Raw genomic sequence first — 26021 nt, forward strand, 5'->3', positions numbered from 1 at the left:
TATGCGAGATTTTATTCACTGTATAAGTGTCCTATAGCTTGATCGCTAGTGCACTCGCCTCACACACTGAGGTCCGGAGTTTGAATCCCCGGTACAGCTGGATAACATTAGGACATGCTTCCATAAGACACCTGCTGTCCATATTCACCCATCAGTATAAAATGGATACCTTTGTTAGTTGACTGGTGTGGGTCGCATCTTGAGATAAAATTGAGCTAATTTGCCTGAAATGATCTGCATAACAAGTGGCTTTCTATGTACAGTGAAACCCTGAGTTTCGGCCGTAATCCATTCCAGGAGCTAGGCCTAAACTTGAAACGGCTGAAAGGCGAAGCAGTATTTCCCACAAGAAAAAATGTAAATAAAATTAATCCATTCCACACCCACAAAAATATTCACAAACACGTTTTTTTAAGAATAACTATAATTTTACATACACACAACACAGATAAATACATATACTACATGTACTAGTATACAATAGATAAATTAAAATTTAACTCTTAAACTCTCCAAAAGTAGATCTACATTTTTTCAACATTTGAAAGTATGTAAAAAATGCAAATCTTTTTTTTTTTTACATTTGAAAACATGTAAAAAAACTTTGATCTACTTTTTTTTGTTGTTATATTTAAAAATATGTAAAAAAACGTAGGTCTACTTTTGGAGCACTACGCATGGGAACATAGATCTGTTTGGACAGTTTAAGGGTTAAATAAAAATTTAAAATAACATTTACTAACCTTTATTGAAGAGACTTGCTGGTATCTGGAAGATGCCAACACAGAACAAGAGTGTTAGCCTGTCTTTCATAGGCTTGTGTCCTGGCAGGGCCTTTTCCTCCTGAGTAATGTAGGTCCTCTTTGGCATTTTCTTCCCAAACAGGCCTGCTTTGTCACAAACACTTGTTGGGGTTTGAATTTTTCAGTCTCTATGTACCCCTTAAATTCATGCACAAATTTTTCAGCTGGCTGGCTGGCTGGTTGCCTGGTTGGCTGGATGCATGACTGGCTGGTTGCCTGGCTGGCTGGCTGGCTGGTTGCCTGGCTGGATGGATGGCTGGCTGGTTGCCTGGCTGGATGGATGGCTGGCTAGCTGGATGCCTGGCTGGCTGGATGCCTGGCTGGCTGGTTAACTGGGTGGCTGGTTGCTTGGCTGGATGGCTGCCTGGCTGGCTGGATGGCTGCCTGGCTAGCTGGCTGGCTGGCTGGCTGCCTGGCTGGCTGGCTGCCTGGCTGCCTGGCTGGCTGGCTGGCTGGCTGGCTGGCTGGCTGGATGGCTGGCTGGATGGCTGACTGGCCAGCTGGCTGGCAGGATGAGCACGCAGGGTAATGTTCACTCAAGGATAAACAACGCTAGACTGGTTCACAACCCCTGCACGGGGAGGCGCACAAGCACGGGCAGGTCTGATACACTGGCCGAAACTTGGGGCAATGGTCGAAACCTGGGACAAAATTTGGCCGAAAAAAGCGGTCGAAACTTGACGTGGCCTATACTCAGGGCACCTGAAACTCGGGGTTCCTCTGTAGTAGTATGTCATTGATATTAGCTAGTCCTGTATACCTTGTACAGTGGTCCCTCAATAATCGTCCGTAATCCGTTCCTGGAAGTGGGACTATTATCGAAATGGACGATTTACGAATCAATTTTACCCATGAGAAATAATGTAAATTCAATTAATCCGTTCCTGACACCCAGAAGTATTAAAACAAAAATTTTTTTTACGTGAAATATAGATGTAGTACATAAACAATACAGTGGCACATGATGAATTAAACATTAACAGAATAACACTTACCTTTATTGGCGATTCTTCTTTGTGTATGGAAGACTGGAGAAGGAGACTGATTGGATGAATTACTGTTTGGAAGGGGAATCCCCTTCCATCAACACCTTGGGTACCAATTGCTTTTCTGGGGTAACTTCTCTTCTCTGTTTCTTAATGCCACTAGGACCACCTTGAGAGTCACTGGAGTCCTGTCTCGCAAAAAAACTGTCCAGAGAGCTCTGTTTCTGGCGTCTCTTTAAAACATCCCTAAAATGGGCCAAGACTCTGTCACTGTACAAGTTGCCGATATGGCTTGCAACATCCTTCTCTGGGTGATGTTTCTCCATAAATCTTTCCATCCTACCCCACATTTCAAAAATCTCCTTAATTTCTGAAGAAGGCACCTTCCTCCATCTCTCTTCCTCCTCCTCTGCAGCAAGATTCAGAGCTGCCATCTGTTGCTGTTCCTGCTGAAGCTCTTGCAGCTCCTCAGTGGTTAGCTCTTTGTTGTGGTCCTCCACCAACTCTTCCACATCCTCCAAACTCACATCCAACCCCATGGAAGTCCCCAGTGCCACAATGGATTTAACAACTGACATAGGCTCATCAGGGTCAGCCCCAAACCCTTCAAAATCCCTCTTGTGGACACAATCTGGCCACAATTTTCTCCAAGCAGAGTTCAAAGTCCTGGTAGTCACTCCCTCCCAAGCCTTACCTATAAGGCTTACACAATGGAGAATACTGAAATGTTCTTTCCAAAAATCTCGTAGGGTCAAGTGAGTGTCTGAGGTCACATTCAAGCACCTTTCAAACATTGCTTTGGTGTAGAGTTTTTTAAAGTTTGCAGTGACCTGCTGGTCCATGGGTTGGAGGAGAGGAGTGGTATTCGGGGGCAAGAACTTTACTGTGATGAACCCAAACTCCTTCAGAATTAGGTCATCCAAGTTTGGAGGATGAGCAGGTGCATTGTCCATTACTAGGAGGCACTTGAAATCCAATTTCTTTTCCAGGAGGTAATTCTTCACACTAGGGCCAAACACTTCGTTGAACTACTCTACAAAAATTTCCCTCGTGACCCATGCCTTACTATTAGATTTCCAAAACACACACAATTTACTCTTCATAACATTGTTTTTCCTGAACACTCTGGGATTTTCAGAATGGTTCACTAGTAACGGCTTCACTTTGAAATCCCCACTAGCATTAGCACAGAACATTAGCGTCAGCCTGTCTTTCATAGGCTTGTGTCCTGGCATTGCCTTTTCCTCTTGTGTAATGAAGGTCCTCTTTGGCATTTTCTTCCAAAAGAGGCCTGTTTCGTCACAATTGAACACTTGTTCAGGTTTCAGTCCTTCACTGTTTATGTACTCCTGGAATTCATGCACATATTTTTCAGCTGCCTTGTGGTCCGAACTGGCAGCCTCACCATGCCTTACCACACTGTGTATGCCAGTACGCTTCTTAAATCTCTCAAACCAGCCTTTGCTAGCCTTAAATTCACTCACATCATCACTAGTTGCAGGCAATTTCTTTACCAAATCGTCATGCAACTGCCTAGCCTTTTCACAAATAAGCGACGTCATAAGACTGTCTCCTACTAATTGTTTTTCATTTATCCACACCAATAATAACTTCTCAACATCTTCGAGTACTGGTGATCTCATTTTTGTCAGCATATTTACCCCCTTTGCAACAACAGCGTCCTTGATTTCCTTTTTCTTGGCTATGATGGAAGATATGGTTGTACGGGATTTGTTATACATCCTGGCCAGTTCGCCCACATGTACGCCACTATCATATTGTTCAATGATGTTTTTCTTAAATTCAATCGTATTTCTCACCTTCTTTTCCAAAGGCTTGACACTAGGAGCTTTCTTTGGAGCCATGGTAGCTTATTTAGCACTTAAATAACTTGCAAGCACTAAAATAAATGAAATATTTCACTGGAGCACGTGAGGGGACCGTCGCTCACTGGTAAACAATGGCACACTGGCTGGGAAGGAAAGGCCGAGGCGGTTCGAGGCTGCTCAGACCGTGCGTACGCGTCCGGGACGAAGGACTATTAGCGAGTTACCGGACCATTTCCGAGCCAATATTTTGACGAAAAAACAGGACTATTTCCGAAATGGACGACTTTCAGGCCGGACGATTATTGAGGGACCACTGTACATGTACTTGTAGAAATCAAGATATATTATTATTATATTATCAAGGTGGGTCCACCCAAGAATGATTTCACAAAAACTTCATTTTACAATCTAACTTTGCACCTTTGTAATTCTATAAATTTTCTATCAAATTTCATACTTTTGGTGTCATTTTCGGAAAAAAGATTGTTTACCATTTCAGAAGAATTTTTTTTTAAAGTGAAGACTGAGAGCAATATTAATTTTAGGGGCTTGGACAGTGGAAGGGTTAAGAGTAATTTTTCAGTTGCCATTTAGGTAGAAATCTTTACGAGCTCCTGGCTCATTATATTGTTACTAACGAACAAACAAACAAAATTTATTTGTTTGCAAGATTACATTGAGATTATGAAATTACAATAGTGAGTTGCAGTGCAAAGAGAGCCACTATCATGCCTAGGCAGTATGGGCAGACTTAATTTAATGGCTTAAAGGTTACTTAACCCTTTGAGGGTTTCGGCCGTACTACTACGGCTTACGCGCCAGGGTCCTTGATGTACTAGTACTCATAAATTCTAGCGCCTTCAAATCTAGTGAGAGAAAGCTGGTAGGCCTACATATGAAAGAATGGGTCTATGTGGTCAGTGTGCGCAGTACAAAAAAAAACCCTGCAGCACACAGTGCGTAATGAGAAAAAAAAACATTGACCATGTTTTTGGATTAAAACAGCGACTTTGCACTGTATTTTTGTATGGTATTTATTGTTGTATTATAGTTTTCCTGGTCTCTTTTTATAGAATGGAAGACATATTACAGAAATTGAGATGATTTTGACTGGTTTTACAAAGAAAAGTACCTTGAAATTGAGCTCAAAGTAGCAGAAATGTTCGATTTTTACCAAAGTTCAAAAGTAAACAAATCATGCTAAGCGTCTAATACACATCAACTGGTGAGTCTAATATTCTTTCACAAGTGCTCCGATATTATTTATCCCATTTCTACACTAATGCAGTAGTCTGCATAACAGTAAATCTTCTATTTTTTGTGAGAATAAAAATTCAAAATGGAAAGCAAAAGAATGTAAGAGGGGCATGGAGATATGACTAATGAGCAGAGGAAATGGCATGGAGATATGACTAATGAGCAGAGGAAATGTCATTTTAGTGCCAGAAATGTCTTTCTTGTTTATTCTGGACCCAATTTGGAAATTGGCATCTTTTGAAATTTGTGTGAAATTGGCAAAATTGTTAAATTCTGACCACTGTATTGGATAGTTGAAATCAGTAAATGGATGGTTTCTTGTTCTCATTCGACAGAAAAAATGGAGTTCTAGCGAAATAGTAATGTCTTTTGTCTACTAGTAAATTGAAATTGACCGAAAATAGGGCTCAAAGTGGGCAAAGTCGCCGATGCGTAAACATCGTTGAGACCGCTAACTTCACAAGAGCATAATTCTGTAAGTTTTCCATCAAATTTCATACTTTTGGTGTCATTATGATCAGGAAAAGATTCTCTATCTTTTCATAAGAAAAAATTATTTTTTTTTTTTAAATTTGGGGGACCCTGAGAACAAGTCTCTGAGAGGGCCTGTGGACCCTGAAAGGGTTAATACTAAAGAAATTGATCATAGTTTGTTTAAGTTGCGCATCTTTTTTTTTATTTATAGTAGACAGTAATTTAACTTTAATTATAATAGTTTCAGTAATAAATATTGAATTTTTTTTTTTATCAAGTCAGCTGTCTCCCACCTAGGCAGGGTGACCCAAAAAGAAAGAAAATCCCCAAAAAGAAAATACTTTTATCATCATTTAACACTTTCACCTCACTCACACATAATCACTGTTTTTGCAGAGGTGCTCAGAATACAACAGTTTAGAAGTATATACGTATAAAGATAAACAACATATCCCTCCAAACTGCCAATATCCCAAACCCCTCCTTTAAAGTGCAGGCATTGTACTTCCCATTTCCAGGACTCAAGTCTGGCTATTTAAAATAACTGGTTTCCCTGAATCCCTTCACTAAATATTACCCTGCTCACACTCCAACAGCTCGTCGGGTACCAAATACCATTCGTCTCCATTCACTCCTATCTAACACGCTCATGCATACTTGCTGGAAGTCTTTACCCCTTCCCTCCAACCTTTTCGAGGACGACCCCTACCCTGCCTTCCTTTCCCTGCAGATTTATACGCTTTCTATGTCATTCTACTTTGATCCATTCTCTCTAAATGACCAAACCACCTCAACAACCCCTTTTCAGCCCTCTGACTAATACTTTTATTAACTTCACACCTTCTCCTAATTTCCACACTCCGAATTTTCTGCATAATATTTACACCACACATTGCCCATAGACAGGACATCTCCACTGCCTCTAACCGCCTCCTCACTGCGGCATTTTCTTCCTTAATTCTTTCATTTATAATTCTGGGAGTATACAGTAATTATGGTAATTATTATATCCTTAAACTGTCCAAACATAGATCTACGTTTGCACGCGTAGCACTCCAAATGTAGATCTACGTTTTTTTTACATAATGTAAAATCGAACGTATATCTATGTTTGGAGCGCTATGCTTGCGAACTTAGATCTACGTTTGGACAGTTTAAGGGTTAATAAATAGGTTAAAGGATGAGCAAGATAGAGGCAAACATTTTTTCTTTGCAATTGTAATGAATACTGCCATGTGGGGCTGAGACAGGTTTCCTCAGTTGCACTGGAGATGAAGCCATATTTAATTTTTTACAGATTGCTGTACAGTACTAGGATAATCCAACAACAGTTCTGAATATAAAAATTAGATAGCAAAAACAAATTTAAATACTTGTGTATTTTTTCAAATACATAGTTATTTTCATTTGTGTGATTAATATCAAAATTAAAATGTGTAACATAATTACTAGTAATTTTGTGATGCTATCTCCAGATGTGCTGTATAACACCATCCCTGGCAATAAGTATGTAGTCAACTACCAAGATAATCAGAATGGGACTCGCCTTAGTATCCATTGTAAGGTAAGTTTTAATTAACTTTTTCAAGTACATTATATCACACATGCTCATGCATGCATACAAGCATGATGTGAGGGAAAAGTTCAACAGATAGGAGTAGCGAGCAAGTATATGGTAACGATAGTTTGATTGCCGGCTGCTTGTTAAGGTAGGGTCAGTGTAGCTCCCGCTATCCCCTTCCCTTTCTCCCCACCCCGAAAGGTGACGTGTGGGGCTCCGGCCAAACAGTAATCACTCGACTCACAGCTCCCAGCACAACTGTAAGTAAAAGCCTCTGCTCCTATTCTAGTGGATATTGGTTGAAAGCTTCACTTTTGACCAATAATAAACTTAGTCCTTTCAGTTTTAAGCTCCACATGAGACTTTTAGATAATCATCACCTTTTTTTAAGTATCTTACACTTATCATGGAGAGTGATTTCTTAAGCAGTTGGTAACCTGTCTCTCTTTCCAGATTGGAATGACAGCTCGGGTCACCTGCCAACCAACGAGAAGTGTTGAAGGAGACGGGCTGAAACCGGTCTTGAGACGTCACTTTATGATTTACCTACCTGATTAATTGTACAGGACACTACCCCTCATCTTTGTAGTGGTAAAGAACCTGCGTTCCTGTCATCTGGACTGGCTATTCAAGGCTATACACTCTGTGAAGAACTAGTCATTGGGTTGTCACTCAACACCTGTGGAACCCCCTCCCCCCCATCATTAACGGCTACAATTTCTACAGGATGGTGTCAACATCAACCAGACACCCCAGTTTACTTGTACATATTAGTGTTGAATTCAGATGGCAATTTTTCATTTCATTTTTCTTTCAAGTAGGATACACCTTCATGTTTCAATGTTTTATCTTTGCATTAATAAATAATAAAGCGTTTATCTTTGTGAATTATTATTTCTTTTTCTATTCATTAATTATTCTGAGGAGGAGCCAGCCTTGGTAATACTGTCTGAAGTTGTTACAGGGCTGAGTAAGCCTTCACACATGATTTATGTGAACATTTGTCAGCGGTAGCAGGAAACCCACACGTAATCAAAGACAAGAGACTAGTTGATCTGTATATTTTGATCTTGATCTGATGAGGATCCTGGACTGAGATGCAAGTACTGTATACTGATCAATTCTTCTGCTGTATTTGTTTACATGTGAATTTCCTGTTACCATGATTCATTCTGATTAGCTGTTTCTTCATGGGCAAAGCATTTTAACGTCCACTCAGCAATACCATCCACTGTTTCTTCTTTTCAGAAGTTTCAATTCTTCAACATTGTACTGTACTGTATGTAGTTCAGATTTAAGATTAAATGTATTGTTAGCATTTTGAGATATAATTGAAATGCCTAATTAGTATGATAAATTGTCCATTATAAAAATGATAATATATGCTATTAGTAATTTTTTTTTTTAACTGAACATGTCTCATTCCAAGACAGGGGGCCCAGAGGACAAAAATTCATCATTTACTCAATGGCCTTTCCATTCTTATACATTATACTCTTTGCTTCCATGGATAATGTTCTTTGTTTCTGCAGACTCCTCAGTGCAACACTCACCTTTTTCCTCCTTATCAATTCTATGATTCACCTCATCTTTCACGGACCCATCTGCTGACAAGTCCACTCCCAAATATCTGAATACATTCACTTCCTCCATATTCCCTCCCTCCAAACTGATATCTAATCTTTCATTACCTAAATTTTTTGTTATTCTCATCACCTACTCTTTCCTATGTTCACTTTCAATTTCCTTCTTTTACATACCCTACCATACTCATCCACCAACCCCTGCAACTTCTCTGCAGAATCTCCCAGAAGCAGTATCATCAGCAAAAATCAACTTTGACAACTCCCACTGTGTTAATTTCCTTTACTTTTAATTCCACACCTCTTGCAAACACCTGAGCATTCACTTCTCTTACAACCCTATCTATAAATATACTGAACAACCATGATGACATCACACATCCCTGTCTAAGGCCTCCTATTACTGGGAAATAATCTCTCTCCTACATGCTCTAACCTGAGCCTCACTATCCTCGTAAAAACTCTTCACTGCTTTCAGCAGTAACCTACCTCTTATTCTATACATCTGCAACATCTGCCACACTGCCCCCCTATGCCAAGACCCTCGCATTCACTTCTCTTACAACCCCATTTATAGTTTGGAAATTAGGAGAAGTGGGGTTACTGAAAGTATTATCCAGAGGGCTGAGGAGGGGTTGTTGAGGTGGTTCAGATATTTAGAGATGATGCAATGAAATAGAATGACTTGGAGAGCACGTAAATCTGTAGTGGAAAGAAGGCATGGTAGGAGTCAGCCTAGGAAAGGTTGGAGAGAGGGGATAAAGAAGGTTTGTGTGCTTGGACTTCCAGCAAGCATGCATGAGTGTTAAATAGGAGCAAGTGGAGACAAATGGTTTTTATGACTTGACGTGCTGTTGAAGTAGTATGTGCAAAGTAACATTTCTGAAGGGATTTAGGGAAACCGGCAAGCCGGACTTAGAGTCATGGAGGTGAGAAGTACAGTGCCTGCACTCTGAGGGAGGGGTGTTGATATGTTGCAGTTTTTTAACTGTAGTGTAGGTATGCCTCTGGCAAGACAGTGTTGGAGTGAATGATGATGAAAGTGTTTCTTCTTATTTGCATTGCCCTGTCTTGGTGGGAAATGGCCAGTGTGTTATTAAAAAAAAAAAAAATTGTTAACCCCATGTGAGTCATTGAGTGTAAGGAGTGGTGGAGACTCCATCCTCCTCCTGTTAAACATAAGGCAGGCACACTACACACTAGTTTGTTTTCCTTACAGGTTTGCACCAAGGACTTGACATCTTATGATCCATTTAACACTCACGAAAATGGCAAAACCCACAAGAAGGTAAGCAAAGGTCAAAAATTGTTGGCTCCAGAAGAAGAGGGAAAATAACATGTAATCTCCCCTCACTTAACGACATGCTCATTTAATGACTGCTCAGACTTACGACCAGCTCTCTGACCAGTATGCATACTTAAGTAATGCATATTAGAGCTGATTTCCTCTATTTTGTTTATTACAATATACAGTACACTATAAACATTTAAAAATATACTAAAAATGTTATAAATGGTGCAAAGGTGACATTAAAACAATATCTGAAGATGGTTGACACAAACCTGCTACCAGTATAGTATGCTCCTCGCTTAATGACCAGTTCGTTTACTGACCTACTCTTAGGAATAGAACTCGGTCGATAAGTGAGGAGAGACTGTACTGAACCACACTTTGATATAGTTTAAATCAGTAAGTACATTTTAGTAATAGCTTCATTATTTGCAATAACTATTTAATTGCTAATTTGGTCAACTAGAATTGGAGAGCCTTCAGTGTGGTTTTCACACTTCAGCCTTAGATGCTTTGTATCTTGTCTCTGGTACTAATACACTGACTCAAGAAATATCCATTGTGTTAAAAGGTGCGACTAACCTTAGTAATAGTGAATGGGATAAAACCAACAAGTTAATATGTTGCATTCCTTAGGAATTTGCCTTGACACTGACCACAAATCAGTACATTCACCAGTAGGGATCAAGAAGTTGACTAAGGTGCACACTTTTTTGTGTGTGATGTTTGTGTTAAGAATGAGCGAGTGAAAGGGATTATGTATTTGAGTTTGTGGGGGTAGCAAGGGGAGCTCCAGCTTTTGGTGTGTGTGTGTGGGGGGGGGGGAGTACAAAATGGAAAAATAGTGTATGACTGGACTTCCTGGTTATGTCCCAGGCTCTAATAAGTTTTCATAGTCCAACAGTTATTTGGTGCTCTCTTTGTCACCCTTTAACATCCACAAAATCTGTCTTAGCACAGTACTTGAGTACAGTACTAAAATTTGACTTCACTGTTATGAAATGGTGCCATTCACTGGTTACTTATTTTATAGGAAGACCTTTAATAATGAAAGTGTGTTGTATGTATAAGTAATTCATTAACATTGTGTGGTATGTAAAGGTAATTTGATAATACAAAATTGTATTGTATATGTAACTTAATATGCTGGATGCATAGGTAGTTTGAGAATAATGAAAGTATAGGATGTGTAGGTAGTTTAATAATAAAAAAAAGTATATGTAGATGATAATTTGGGATTTTATTCTTGAGCTACTGCTCATTCAAGAAATTCACAAGCGCTGACACACTGATAGTTCAGTATATAAATACTTAAATATATTGTTAAAGGTCATTTGGTCATTAAAGTGTTTTGTTCAACATTTCATTGCAGTGTCGGCAGCAATTATTAACACCAAAGGATCCAAACCTCAGAAGGCAGCTGGTCCGAAGACATCTCAATGAGCCACGTGGAATATTTCTTGAAGGCTCTTTAGAAAATATGATAGATTCAACTGAATTAAATGTATTAGGTAAGAATTTTGTTGGAAGGTAAGACACACATGCAATAGTTAGGTATCTTTATTTCGAAACGTTTCGCCTACACAGTAGGCTTCTTCAGTCGAGTACAGTTGATAGAAGCAGAAGAGACTTGAAGACGATGTAATCAATCCATCACCCTTGAAGTTTTGAGGTGATCAGTCCCTCAGTCTGGAGAAGAGTATTGTTCCATAGTCTGAAACAATATGGAGTTGAAGTGACAGGATGGAGCCTTATATACTGCCAGGAGGTGAGATGTAGGCCACTAGTAGAGGTAAGAATGTAGTCGTTGGGAGGTCAGGTCCCTCTCAAATTCAGCCATTCTCACTAGTAGAAGTTATCCAAGTTGATTTCAGGTCTGTATCAAGATACCCTTGTGTTGCAGTGTCTGACAGAGTGAACATTAAAATGGTATAAAATACCGACAGGTTGGAAGGTAAGACACATATGCAACAGTTAGGTAACTGTTGCATATGTGTCTTACCTTTCAACCTATCGGTATTTTATACCATTTTAATGTTCACGAATTTTGTTAATTGATAAAGAATGTAGGATGAGGAAATAAAGGGAAGAAAATTTGTAAGTTTTTTCCTAATAGCTTAAAAAAAAATAAGAGGGAGGGGAGGGGAGAGGAGTAGATGGTTGAGAGGGACTGTCTCTACTACTTTTTTGATGAACACTGCTGCCAAACTGTAAGTCCTTGATCCAGTTAGGGAACCTTAGCTAACTGCAAGATCTGTCAGTGACTGAGGTTACAATAAGGCAGGATGCAGTATATTTCCTCCATAAATCCCTGGACAAAGAAAAAGCTGTGGGTCCAGATAAGATGAGCCCATGATTGCTGAGATGTGCAGACCAGCTAGCATCACCTCTAACTTGCATCTATCAGTAGTGCTAGCACAGCATAAATGGTCTTGTGGAAGGAGGTAAATGTAGTTCTTGTTCACAAAAAAATAGATGGAAATCAGCAGTTACAGACCAGTGTTACTCCTGTCAGTCACTGGCAAAATTCTTAAGACTATACAGTGGAATTCCGGCTTTCATACGGTCCACATATCGTACAATTCGGATTTAGAACACTGTTTTTGGGCGAAATTGTGTGTATCAGACGTGTCCACCCATCCGGGATGCCATCAGTCTGGCTCTGGCACTGGTTGAGTGAGCATTCATCTGAAACAATTCGCAATTTTTGTGCTTATTTATTGATTGCGACTGCAAAATAAGCCACCATGGGCCCAGAGAAAGTTCCTAGTGCCAGCCCTGTGATAAAGAAGGTGAGAAACATGATAGAATTCAAGAAAGAGATTGTAGAAAAATACTAAAGTGGTGTATGTTTAGCTGAGCTTGCAGTATCTGCAACATGTTCAGTGACAATACCTTGTCCCATTTTAGGCAAATCTTAAGAGACGCCAGAAACAGAGCTCTCTGGACAGATTTTTAGTGCGACAGGGGTCCAGTGACAGTAAAAGACAAAGAAGGGAAGTAACCTCAGAGAGGGCTTTGATACTTGAAGTCTTTATGGAGGGGGATTACCCTTCCAAACAATACCCTCAAACTCTTCTCCCCTCCTCGCTTTCTTCAATATGCCAACAAGAGTCTTCAATAAAGGTATGTAATGTTCATTTATCATTCAAATTAGTCATTTATATTTATTCCTCAATGTTTTCTGTATGTAAAACTAGTTTTTCTTTAAAAAATGTATTTTTGTTAATATTTTTGGGTGTCTGGAACGGATTAATTGTATTTACATTATTTCTTATGGGAAATATTAATTTGGTTTTCATACATTTCAAATTTAGAACGACCTTCTGGAATGGATTAAGTACGAAAACCAGAGTTCCACTGTACTCTCAAAGCAAACCATTTTTCAACTATCACTCGCTTCTTGGTGACTGCTAATAGGGCTTCAGAAAAGGTTGCTCTGCTGCAGATCTATTAAACCTCTCCACTATGTGGCACTAATCACTGGATGAATCAAAGATCAACTGTTTAGTAGAATTTTATATTGCTGGTGCTTTTGACCAAGTATGGTACCAGGGCCTCTTGATAAAACTGAAAAACACTTGGAGTCCTTGGCTTGCCACTACACCTCCTTAGTGATCATCTTCAAGGTAGATCTCTAAGAGTAGTTCTTAATGGGACAGAGTCAACAAGGCACTCAATTGGTGCTAGTATACCACAGGGAATACCTCAATATCCTTCACCTCATCCCAGAATCCCATGCCTGTACAGATGACTGTATTCTGACATTTACTTATCCAAGAAAGGAAATGTCAGCTGTTTTCGGGTAAATCAATCACCAGCTTACAGTTATATTGGCCTGAGGAAAACGATGGCTGGTTACCTTTTCTTTTGAAAAAAAAAAAAAATACAAATGATGATGGTGTTTGGGCACTGTGGTGTTAATACTTGATGAGTTATAAGAGTGAGAGTGTAGGAACCTGGCGATGAGGTGGAAGTCCTAGGGGTGAAATTTGATCCCAAACTGTTGAAAAACCACCCAGTAAACCTTACAAGAGAGGCAGCCAAGAAGATAGCACTAGGCAAATCTTGTACCTGCTTCACAGCAGAGGCTGCAAAAATGTACCTTTACTGCCTTGGAGTACCTGCCCCTTGTCTTATATATGACTTCTGGACAAAATAGAGAACTGAGCAAGACACCTTACTTCTTGGCCTCAATAAATGTTATTCCATCAGCTCCTTCAGCACTGGAGAGGTGTGGGTGATCTTATTTTGTACAAGGCCAGTATTGTCATCCAATTTGTGGCTGGTGAGAAGATAACTTGCATACAGGATGGTCAGAAAACAGCAACTACACTCTGGCTGTACCCTTCTCAAGAACATTGCTTCATATGATGAAATTACCGGCCCACAGCTGGTTCCTACTCCATCTTGTTTCTGTTTTGTATGTCTCATAATAGTAATAAAAAGACTTTCAAATGAACTGACATGCACAAATAACTCGCATGTAGGATGCTAAAATGTATGATAATGTTTCAGTTCAACTTGGGCCATTAGTTAATGCCTGATGTAGGTAACAGCTCTTAACTTGTAAATAAGGTTAGGAACTCGTAACCTAACCTGTGAAAGCTCTTGTGTAAATTAAAAAGATACAGTAGACCCCTGGTTTTCGGCCATAATCCTTTCCGATATGTTGGCCGAAAACTGAAGTAATATTTCCCATAAGAAATAATGTAAATCCAATTACATACTCAGTCGACAGAATAGAAGTACATAAGTTTATTCAAGTATACACAAATACAGTTACATAGATTATCGTACATAGCAGCGTATGTATAGAGAACCTAGGATAACCCAAAAAAAAAAAAGTCAGTGACTTATTTCCACCACCTGGCTTGGGCTTGCCATATATGATTTTTGGTAAATAATTTTTTCTCAGTTGTTTGTTGGGCTATATTATTGAAACTTGGGTAATGTATGATGGAAAGATGCTTCTTAACGTACACCAAAATTGAAAAAAATCAGATGATAAATAACGGAGTTCACTTCTCAACCATTAGCTGCCTCTTAGCGGTATATTTTTGTATGGTTTTTATGGTTGTATTCTCATTTTTTTGGTCTCATTTGATAGAATGAAGATATATTATAGAAACAGATATGATTTTGATTAGTTTAACGATGAAAAGTATCTTGAAATTGAGCTCAAAGTAGCAGAACTGTTCGATTTTTGGTGATGTTCAATTAATTTTCTTGTGTAAGACAAGTTGATTAACTTTATAAAGTGTATTCTAACCTAACCACTCTGTAATCCGGCAAACTCAGTAATCCGGCACACTACAGGTCCCAGCGATGCCGGATTTGTGATGGCGGACCTGTATAAGCATCCTCTCCTAAGTATGGGTTAGTTGTGAAATATGGACAGTGGCATGTGGAGCAGAGGTGGAAAAGACAATTACAGTGGGAGGACTAATTAACCCTTTCAGGGTCCGTCCTGTAGATCTACGGCTTTACGTTCAGGGTCCAAACCGTAGATCTACGTCATGAGCTCAGCTCACTCTGATAAACTGTGAGTGGTACATTTGGGCCTAGATATGAGAGAATACATCTATGTGGTATGTGTGCACCACATAAACCAGATCCTGCAGCACACTGTGTATAATGAGAGAAAAAAACTGAAATCATGATTTTTCGATTAAAACAGCAAATTTGCAGTGTTTTTTCGTATGTTTTTTATAGTTGTATTTGCGATTTCTTGGTCTCATTTGATAGAATGGAAGACATATTACAGAAATAGAGATGATTTTGATTGGTTTTAGCACTGGAAATGGCTTGAAACTGAGCTCAAAGTAGCGGAAATGTTAAATTTTTGCCGGTATTCAAGAGTAAACAAACGACCTCACACATCTAATACACGTCAGCTGGTGGGTCTAATATACATTCACAAATATGGTGATGATATTTATACAATTATTACAGTATTGCATAACAGTAAATCTTCTATTTTTTGGTGTGAATAAAAATTCATTATGTGAATAAAAAATCAAAATGGAATTTATTTGTAAAGCCTCAAAAATGTAACTAATGAACAGAGGAAATGTTAGTTTAGTTCCAGGAATACCTACATTGTTTATTCTGGAGCCTATTTTGAAATTGGAATATTTTGAACTTTGTGTTAAATTGGCCAAATTAACAATTTCCGATCACTTTATTTTGTAGTTGAAACAGTTGACTTGGCGATTTCTTGTGCTCAATCGATAGAATAGAAGTAATACTAGTGAAATAGCTAAGAATTTGGTTGATTGGAATAATGTAATTGGCCTAAAATAGGAGTCAAAGTCGGCAAAATCGCCGATTCATAAATATCGCTGACACATCAAAATTCGCGAGAGCATAATTTCGTCAATTTTCCACCAAATTTCATACTTTTTGTTTTATTACCTTCACAAAAAGATTCTCTACGATTTCATAAGAAAAAATAACAAATTTTTTTTTTTTAAATTCTTGGACACTGGGGCACCACTTCAGATTTGGACCTTGGACCCTGAAAGGGTTAATGGGCATGAAAGTGTATTGGTGATACAAAAATGTGTTTTTCATTCCTATCAAAAAAGTTTATTATGATAATCATTTCTTTGTCCACTCACCTTTCAGCCAAATTAGGCACATGATTTTTAGAAGATTTACCTTAGGTATGAGAATTTAATGATATTTTTTCTTTCCTTTCACAGGTGTGCAGTTTGTCTACAAGGAGGTTATTCACGGCAAAAATTTATTCACTTGCCAGCTATGTCAAAGAGACAACGACAGCGTCAAACGTATCCGGTCATCTGAAATGTTGTCACACTTGACTTCCAAGGAATACCATGGAAAATGCATGCCTCACAATGCAAAATACTTAGTAAGTATAAGTTTGTAGTACAGGAGGTTGGGTGCAGGTGGGAAGAGGAATGATTGATGGAATGGTGAGTTAGAGGGTGGTAATGATACAAGGCAAAGTGTATGGAGAGGAAGAGGGAGGTTAAAAGTGTTGATTGAGTGCAGGAAAGCCAATGAGAGAATGGGCAAGTCTTTATTAGCAAATTTTGCTGAAAATAAAAAAACTGTTTTGGAAATAAATGCTATAAAATACCGACACAATAAAAATATAAACACTTAAGCAGTATAATGTGATCCTTTATTGGCAACGTTTCGCCCACACAGTGGGCTTTGTCAAGTCACAAACAGATCTACCTGGGTGAAAGATACGTGAATATAAGATGAGAATGCTGGGTCAGGTGGAAAATGCTGCATGTGACAATCTTCCAAGTAGGGTGATAGTCTAGAACCTTGGGTAGCTTTAAAAAGAGATTGGATAAATATATGAGTAGACCTTCTGCATTGTTCCTCCATTCTTATGTGGAATAGCAATGAAGAAGTTTCTTGGCAAGGGGTTCAGCTATGTTATAGAAGCCGTTGTTTTGGTTGAAGTTGTTGGATATACGGATAAGTGATGATTCCAGGATTCTTCGGTATTGAGTGTTGTCTTCTCTGGCGATAAGTCTTGCATTTCTGTAGTTGATTAAATGGTTGTGTGAATTTTGGTGTTGAACACAGGCATTCCTCGGATCGCCAGATCTGCCTGCGTACTGGTGTTCTGAAATGTGTTTGGAGGTCTCTGGATGTTTCGCCGATGTATAATTTGCTGTACGATGGGCATTAAGCATCTTTAACACACCCAGAGAAGACACTGCTAAGAAGAGATACATAGCCCTCTCCACCAACTCTCTTGCCAAACACATTTCCAACATCTTTTCCAATACCTCATTCCAAGTATCTACCTCCACATCCACCACCATCAAGGACATTACAAATAATAGACAGGACAAGCTTCAATCCTCTGCAGGCTTATACACAATCCCTTGTAATGACTGCAGCAAATTATACATCGGCAAAACATCCAGAGACCTCCAAACACGTATTTCAGAACACCAGTATGCAGGCAGCTCTGACGATCCAAGGAATGCCTGTGTTCAACACCAAAATTCACACAACCATTTCATCAACTACAGAAATGCAAGACTTATTGCCAGAGAAGACAACACTCAATACCGAAGAATCCTGGAATCATCACTTGTCTGTACATCCAACAACTTAACCAGAACAATGGCTTCTATAACATAGCTGAACCCCTTGCCAAGAAACTTCTTAATTGCTATTCCACATAAGAACATAAGAATGGAGGAACACTGCAGAAGGTCTACTCATATACTTATCCAATCTTATTTTAAAGCTACCCAAGGTTCTAGACTCTATCACCCTACTCAGAAGATTATCACATGCAGCACTCTCCACCTGACCCAGCATTCTCATCCTGTAAATACTCACTTATGTTTCACCCAGGTAGATCTGTTTGTGACTTGATAAAGCCCACTGCATGGGCTAAACGTTGTTAATAAAGGATCACATTATACTGCTTAAGTGTTTATATTTCTAAGAAACTGTTTTGGAGGGAGATCAGTAAGGTAAGGAAGCCTGGAGAGCAAATGGATTTGGCAGTAAAACATGAAAGAGGGGAGCTGTTAGATGGGGAGGTGGAGGAACTAGAAAGATGGAGAGGATTTTTGAGAAGTTTCTGAATGTTAATGAAGAGAAGGTGGTAATTTTGTGCATTGGGCAGGAAGGAATAAAATAATTTAGGAGTGAGAAGTCTGGGGTCAATGCAGGGAGGGTACAGTACACAAGGCAGTGGGTAGAATGAAAGTGGATAGAGCAGCTGTGATAGATGAGATTAATACAGATGTTGAAAGCAGGTGTTAACAGTGTTGAAGTGGTTTGTGTGTTCAGTATGTGTTAAAGGGAAATTACCTCAGGATTGGCAGAGAGCATGCATAGTTTCCTTGGATAAGGGAAGAGAGAACAAGAGAGAGTGTAAGAATTATAAGAGGATATGCCTACTGAGTATACCAAGTAAATTTTATGGTATAATTATTATTGAAAGGGTTAGGAGTAAGACAAAAAGCAGGATCGCAGAGGAACACGGAGGCTTTAGGAAGGGTAGGGGATGTGCAGACCAAGTGTTTATATTGAAGCATCTAAGCGAGTTGTACTTAAATAAAGGGTAAAGAGCTGTTTTTTGCATTTATGGATGTAGAAGAGGCATATGATAGGGTGGATAGGGGAGCCATGTGGCTGATATTGCAAATGTATGGAATAGAAGTTATGTTACTTAAAGCAGTTAAGAGGCTCAGGTTAGGGTGTATAGGAAAGTTTTTTTTTTTATTATCACACTGGCCGATTCCCACCAAGGCAGGGTGGCCCGAAAAAGAAAAACTTTCACCATCATTCACTCCATCACTGTCTTGCCAGAAGGGTGCTTTACACTACAGTTTTTAAACTGCAACATTAACACCCCTCCTTCAGAGTGCAGGCACTGTACTTCCCATCTCCAGGACTCAAGTCCGGCCTGCCGGTTTCCCTGAATCCCTTCATAAATGTTACTTTGCTCACACTCCAACAGCACGTCAAGTATTAAAAACCATTTGTCTCCATTCACTCCTATCAAACACGCTCACGCATGCCTGCTGGAAGTCCAAGCCCCTCGCACACAAAACCTCCTTTACCCCCTCCCTCCAACCCTTCCTAGGCCGACCCCTACCCCGCCTTCCTTCCACTACAGACTGATACACTCTTGAAGTCATTCTGTTTCGCTCCAGTCTCTCTACATGTCCGAACCACCTCAACAACCCTTCCTCAGCCCTCTGGACAACAGTTTTGGTAATCCCGCACCTCCTCCTAACTTCCAAACTACGAATTCTCTGCATTATATTCACACCACACATTGCCCTCAGACACGACATCTCCACTGCCTCCAGCCTTCTCCTCGCTGCAACATTCATCACCCACGCTTCACACCCATATAAGGAAAGATGGGGACTATATCCCAGTGAAAGTGGAACTTAGCTATGAGTAATATTACCATAATTGTTTAACCCTTTCAGGGTCCAAACCATAGTTCTGTGCCATGAGCTCAGCTCACTCAGATAAGCTGTGAGCAGTTAATTTGGGCCTAGGTATGAGAGAATACATCAATGTGGTATGTGTGCACTATATAAAACAAATCCTGCAGCACACAGTACATAATGAGAGGAAGAAAACTGAGACCGTAATTTTCGATTAAAACAGCGACTTTGCAGTGTTTTTCGTATGTTTTTTTATAGTTGTATTTGCGATTTCTTGGTCTCATTTCATAGAATGGAAGATATATTACAGAAGTAGAGATTGTTTTGATTTGTTTTAATATTGGAAATGGCTTGAAACTGTGCTCTAAGTAGCGGAAATGTTAAATTTTTGCCGATGTTCAGGAGTAAACAAATGACCTCGCACGTCTAATACACGCCAGCTGTTGGGTCTGATATACGTTCACAAGTGTGGTGATATTATTTATACAATTATTACAATATTGCATAACAGTAAATCTATTTTTTGGTTTGAATAAAAATTCATTATGTGAATGAAAGATCAAAATGGAACTCATTTGTAAAGCCTGAAAGCATAATTAATGAACAGAGGAAATGTTAGTTTAGTGCCAGGAATGCCTGCATTGTTTATTCTGGACCCTATTTTGAAATTGGAATATTCTGAACTTTGCATTAAATTGGCCAAATTACCAATTTCCAATCACTTTATTTTGTAGTTGAAACAGTTGACTGGACGATTTCTTGTCCTCATTTGATAGAATAGAGTAATACTAGTGAAATAGCTAAGAATTTTGTTGACTGTTGTAATGCAATTGGCCTAAAATGGGAGTCAAAGTCGGCAAAATCGAAAGAATAAGTTCATCAATTTTCTATCAGATTTTGTACTTGTTGTTTTATTGTCTTCAGAAAAAGATTCTCTACCATTTCATAATAAAAAAGAAATAATGTATATCAGAGTTGATTTCATCTATTCTGTTTATTACAATATACAGTACACTACTGTATAAACATTTAAATTTTTTTTTTTTTCAACAAGTCGGCCGTCTCTCGCCGAGGCAGGGTGACCCAAAAAAAAAGAAAGAAAATCCCCCAAAAGAAAATACTTTAATCATCATTCAACACTTTCACCTCACTCACACATTATCACTGCTTTTGCAGAGGTGCTCAGAATACAACAGTTTAGAAGCATACACATATAAAGATACACAACATATCCCTCCAAACTGCCAATACTAAAAATGTTATAAACCGTGAAAGGGTGACATTAAAGTAATATCAAAGATGGTTGACATAAACCCACTACCATTATAGTATGCTTCCTATTTTGCAGCGAATTCATTTATCGACACGGTATTAGGAATGGAACTTCATCATTAACCCTTTGACTGTTTCAGTCGTATATATACATCTTACTCGCCACTGTTTCTGACGTATTTATACGTGTAAATTCTAGTGGCTTCAAATCAAGCGGGAGAAAGCTGGTAGATGCACATGTGAGAGAATGGGTCTGTGTGGTCAGTGTGCACCACATAAAAAAAATCCTGCAGCACGCAGTGCGTAATGAGGAAAAAAAACTCGCCTTTTTTTTGGATTAAAACGCCGACTTTGAGGTGAATTTTCATATAGTATTTATCGTTGTATTTTCGTTTTCATGATCTCGGGTGATAAAATGGAAAACATATTACAGAAATGGAGATGATTTTGATTACTTTCACGATAAAAACAACCTGAAATTAAGCTCAAAGTAGCGGAAATGTTCGATTTTTACCAATGTTCAAGAGTAAGCAAATCACACCACATGTCCAATACATGTCAACTGGGGAGTTTAATATTCTTTCACTAGTGCACTGATATTATTTATACCATTTTTACAATAATGCAGTAGTCTGCATAACAGTAAATTTTGTATTTTTTTGTATGAATAAAAAAATCAAAATAGAAAGCAATAGTAATATAAGAGGGGCCTAGAGATGTGACTAATGAACAGAGGATGTTATTTTAGTGCCAAGAATGTCAACATTGTTTATTCTGGACCCTATTTTGAAATTAGCATCTTTTTTAATTTGCGTGAAATTGGCCAAATTGCCAATTTCTGGCCACTTTATTGGGTAGTTCAAATCGGTAAATGGGTGGTTTCTTGTACTCAACTGATAGAAAAAATGGAGTTCTAAAGAAATAGCTATAAGTTTGGTCAACTGGAACAACGAAATTGGCCAAAAACAGGGCTCAAAGCCGGCGAAATCGCTGATGCGTGTATGTCGCCTAGACCGCTAACTTCACGGAAGCGTAATTCTCTGAGTTTTCGGCCAAATTTCATACTTTTGGTGTCATTACTACTGGGAAAAGATTCTCTATCATTTCATGAGATTTTTTTTTTTTTTTCCAAAAATTTATCGACATGGAATGACAGTTTCAGAAAGGGGCCTGCGGCAGTCATAGAGTTAAGTGAGGAGAGACTGTATTTATAGGTAGGGTTGTAAAGGAAGTGAATTCTAGGATGATGGGTAGAGTAAGAGATTAAAAAGATGTTTGATAACAGTGGTATTTTTTTTTTTTTGTGTGTGTGTGTGGATGGGGGGGGGGGTTCTGAAAATAAGTTGCAAAGGTTGGTGGATGAATTTGGGAAGGCAAGTAAAGGAAGGAAATTTAAAGTAACCATAGAAAAGAGCAAAATGATGAGGAGTTAACAGAGTCTAGGCAATGATAGATTCAGTATCACATTGTAGGGTTGGAGTATGAAGGAAGTGGATCTATTTAGATTTTTGGGAGTGAACATGTCACTACACTGTATTTGGGTCCATGAAAGACAGGGTGAACCATTGAAAATATGAGAGTGGGGGGGGGGAATGAGTGATGTATCGAGGCATTTGTGAATAGAGGTTTATCTATGGAGGCAAAAAATGTAATACAGTGGACCCCCGCATACCGTTGGCCTTGCATAACGTTAAATCCGCAAACCACTACAATTTATTGCCAAGATTTTGCCTCGCATACCGCTAAAAAACCCGCTCAACGCTGTTCGTCCGAGACGCGTCTAATGTGCGCCCTTAGCCAGCCTCACATGTTCCGCCGGTGGCATTGTTTACCAGCCAGCCTCCGCGGTAACATCCAAGCATACAATCGGAACATTTTGTATTATTACAGTGTTTTTGGTGATTTTATCTGCAAAATAAGTGACCATGGGCCCCAAGAAAGCTTCTAGTGCCAACCCTACAGCAATAAGGGTGAGAATTACTATAGAGATGAAGAAAAAGATCATTGATAAGTATGAAAGTGGAGTGCGTGTCTCCGAGCTGGCCAGGTTGTATAATAAACCCCAATCAACCATCACTACTATTGGTGGTACAGCTGCTGCTGCTGCGGTACCACCATCAGTTGCTGCTGTAGCATCGTCTGCTGCTGCTGTAGCACTGTCAGCTGCTGCTGCTGCTGTACCACCGTCAGCTGCTGCTGCTGCTGTAGCATTGTCTGCTGCTGCTGTAGCATTGTCTGCTGCTGCTGTAGCATCGTCTGCTGCTGCTGCTGCTGTACCACCGTCAGCTGCTGCTGCTGCTGTACCACCGTCAGCTGCTGCTGCTGCTGCTGTACCACCGTCAGCTGCTGCTACTGCTGTAGTACCGTCTGCTGCAGCTGTAGCATCGTCTGCTGCTGCTGTAGCATCGTCTGCTGCTGCTGTAGCACTGTCAGCTGCTGCTGCTGTAGCACTGTCAGCTGCTGCTGCTGCTGCTGCTGCTGTAGCACTGTCAGCTGCTGCTGCTGCTGCTGTAGCACTGTCAGCTGCTGCTGCTGCTGCTGTAGCACCGTTGTTGGTGTGGCTTATTGAGAATACCAAGAAACAATTAACCCCAGAGGATTTACCACCCAGGATAACCCAAAAAAGTCAGTGTCATCGAAGACTGTCTAACTTATTTCCATTGGGGTCCTTAATCTTGTCTCCCAGGATGCAACCCACACCAGTCAACTAACACCCAGGTGAACAGGGAAAAATGCCTGGAACTAGTGCTCATATTGGTGAATTTAAAGCCAGCAAAGGTTGGTTTGAGAGATTTAAGAATCGTAGTGGCATACACAGTGTGATAAGGCCTGTTCTGGAAGAAAATGCAAAACAGGACCTACAGTACTCAGGAGGAAAAGGCACTCCCAGGACACAGTGTCTCATCAGTCATTGCTGCATCTTCAATAAAGGTAAGTGTCATTTATTCTTCATTTAGTAGAGTAGTACATGCACAATATATATTGTGCATGTACTACTCTACTATTGTGCATGTATCCTTCTCTTTGTGTGTAGGAAAATGTATATTTCATGTGGTAAAATTTTTTTTTTCATACTTTTGGGTGTCTTGCACAGATTAATTTGATTTCCATTATTTCTTATGGGGAAAATTCATTCGCATAACGATAATTTCGCATAACAATGAGCTCTCTTGCACGGATTAATATCGCTATGCGGGGGTCCACTGTATAACAGTGTAGTGGTACCAACACTTTTATAGGGGTTTTTACATGCTGCAGCAAGGAGGCTAGAAGCAGTGATGATGGGTTTGAAAACAGTGTGTAGTGTGAATAATGTGAAGAGAATTTAGAGCGTAGAAACTAAAGTGATGTGGAGTCACCAAGGTTATAATACATAGGGGAGGGGGAGTTGTTTAGGTTATTTAGGTATGGAGAGAGATAAGTTGACAGAGGTGAATAAATCTTGGGTGGAAGGTAGGAAGGGTAAGGGTCATCCCAAGAATAGTTGGGGTGAGGAGGTAAAAGAGGCCTTTTGAGGTTTAGGGGTTTGAGCATCCATCATGCTTGTGCGAGTGTGTTAGTGAATAAAGACAAGTGATTTTTAATGGACATGTTTTAGGAGTGAAGAAGAACAGGATGTGAGTGTGGGGGAGGTGCGTGAGGCATTACGTAGAATGAAAGGGGGTAAAGCAGCTGGAACTGACGGGATCATGACAGAAATGTTAAAAGCAGGGGGGACATAGTGTTGGAGTGGTTGGTATTTTTGTTTAATAAATGTATGAAAGAGGGGAAGGTACCTAGGGATTGGCAGAGAGCTTGTATAGTCCCTTTATATAAAGGGAAGGGGGACAAAAGAGATTGTAAAAATTATAGAGGAATAAGTTTACTGAGTATACCAGGAAAAGTGTACGGTAGGGTTATTATTGAAAGAATTAGAGGTAAGACAGAAGGTAGAATTGCGGATGAGCAAGGAGGTTTTAGAGTGGGTAGGGGATGTGTAGATCAAGTGTTTACATTTAAGCATATATGTGAACAGTATTTAGATAAAGGTAGGGAAGTTTTTATTGCATTTATGGATTTAGAAAAGGCATATGATAGTGGATAAGGGAGCAATGTGGCAGATGTTGCAAGTATATGGAATAGGTGGTAAGTTACTTAATGCTGTAAAGAGTTTATATGAGGATAGTGAGGCTCAGGCTAGGGTGTGTAGAAGAGAGGGAGACTACTTCCCGGTAAAAGTAGGTCTTAGACAGGGATGTGTAATGTCACCATGGTTGTTTAATATATTTATAGATGGGGTTGTAAAAGAAGTAAATGCTAGGGTGTTCAGTAGACGGGTGGGATTAAATTATGGGGAATTAAATACAAAATGGGAATTGACACAGTTACTTTTTGCTGATGATACTGTGCTTATGGGAGATTCTAAAGAAAAACTACAAAGGTTAGTGGACGAATTTGGGAGTGTGTGTGTAAAGGTAGAAAGTTGAAAGTTAACATAGAAAAGAGTAAGGTGATGAGGGTATCAAATGATTTAGATAAAGAAAAATTGGATATCAAATTGGGGAGGAGTATGGAAGAAGTGAATGTTTTCAGATATTTGGGAGTTGACGTGTCAGCGGATGGATTTATGAAGGATGAGGTTAATCATAGAATTGGTGAGGGAAAAAAGGTGAGTGGTGCATTGAGGTATATGTGTAGTCAAAAAACATTATCTATGGAGGCAAGGAAGGGAACGTATGAAAGTATAGTAGTACCAACACTCTTATGTGGGTGTGAAGCTTGGGTTGTGAATGCAGCAGCGAGGAAGCAGTTGGAGGCAGTGGAGATGTCCTGTCTAAGGGCAATGTGTGGTGTAAATATTATGCAGAAAATTCGGAGTGTGGAAATTAGGAGAAGGTGTGGAGTTAATAAAAGTATTAGTCAGAGGGCTGAAGAGGGGTTGTTGAGGTGGTTTGGTCATTTAGAGAGAATGGATCAGAGTAGAATGACATGGAGAGCATTTAAATCTGTAGGAGAAGGAAGGCGGGGTAGGGGTCGTCCTCGAATAGGTTGGAAGGAAGGGGTATGGG

General features: G+C 39.5%; 1 protein-coding gene across 2 annotated transcripts in view; it reads left to right on the top strand.

Annotated features, from left to right (window-relative positions):
• LOC128686799 (uncharacterized) overlaps positions 1–26021 on the top strand; it is an 84657-nt gene that overhangs the window by 25580 nt on the left and 33056 nt on the right. For both annotated transcript variants that reach the window (XM_053773894.2, XM_053773895.2), the window contains exons 4-7: positions 6825–6913; positions 9713–9781; positions 11157–11295; positions 16492–16661. In XM_053773894.2, coding sequence (XP_053629869.1) covers positions 6825–6913; positions 9713–9781; positions 11157–11295; positions 16492–16661 — 467 coding nt within the window. The remainder of the gene's footprint in view (positions 1–6824; positions 6914–9712; positions 9782–11156; positions 11296–16491; positions 16662–26021) is intronic.

This window comes from Cherax quadricarinatus, chromosome 7 (genome assembly GCF_038502225.1).
Source record: "Cherax quadricarinatus isolate ZL_2023a chromosome 7, ASM3850222v1, whole genome shotgun sequence".
NCBI lineage: Eukaryota > Metazoa > Arthropoda > Malacostraca > Decapoda > Parastacidae > Cherax > Cherax quadricarinatus.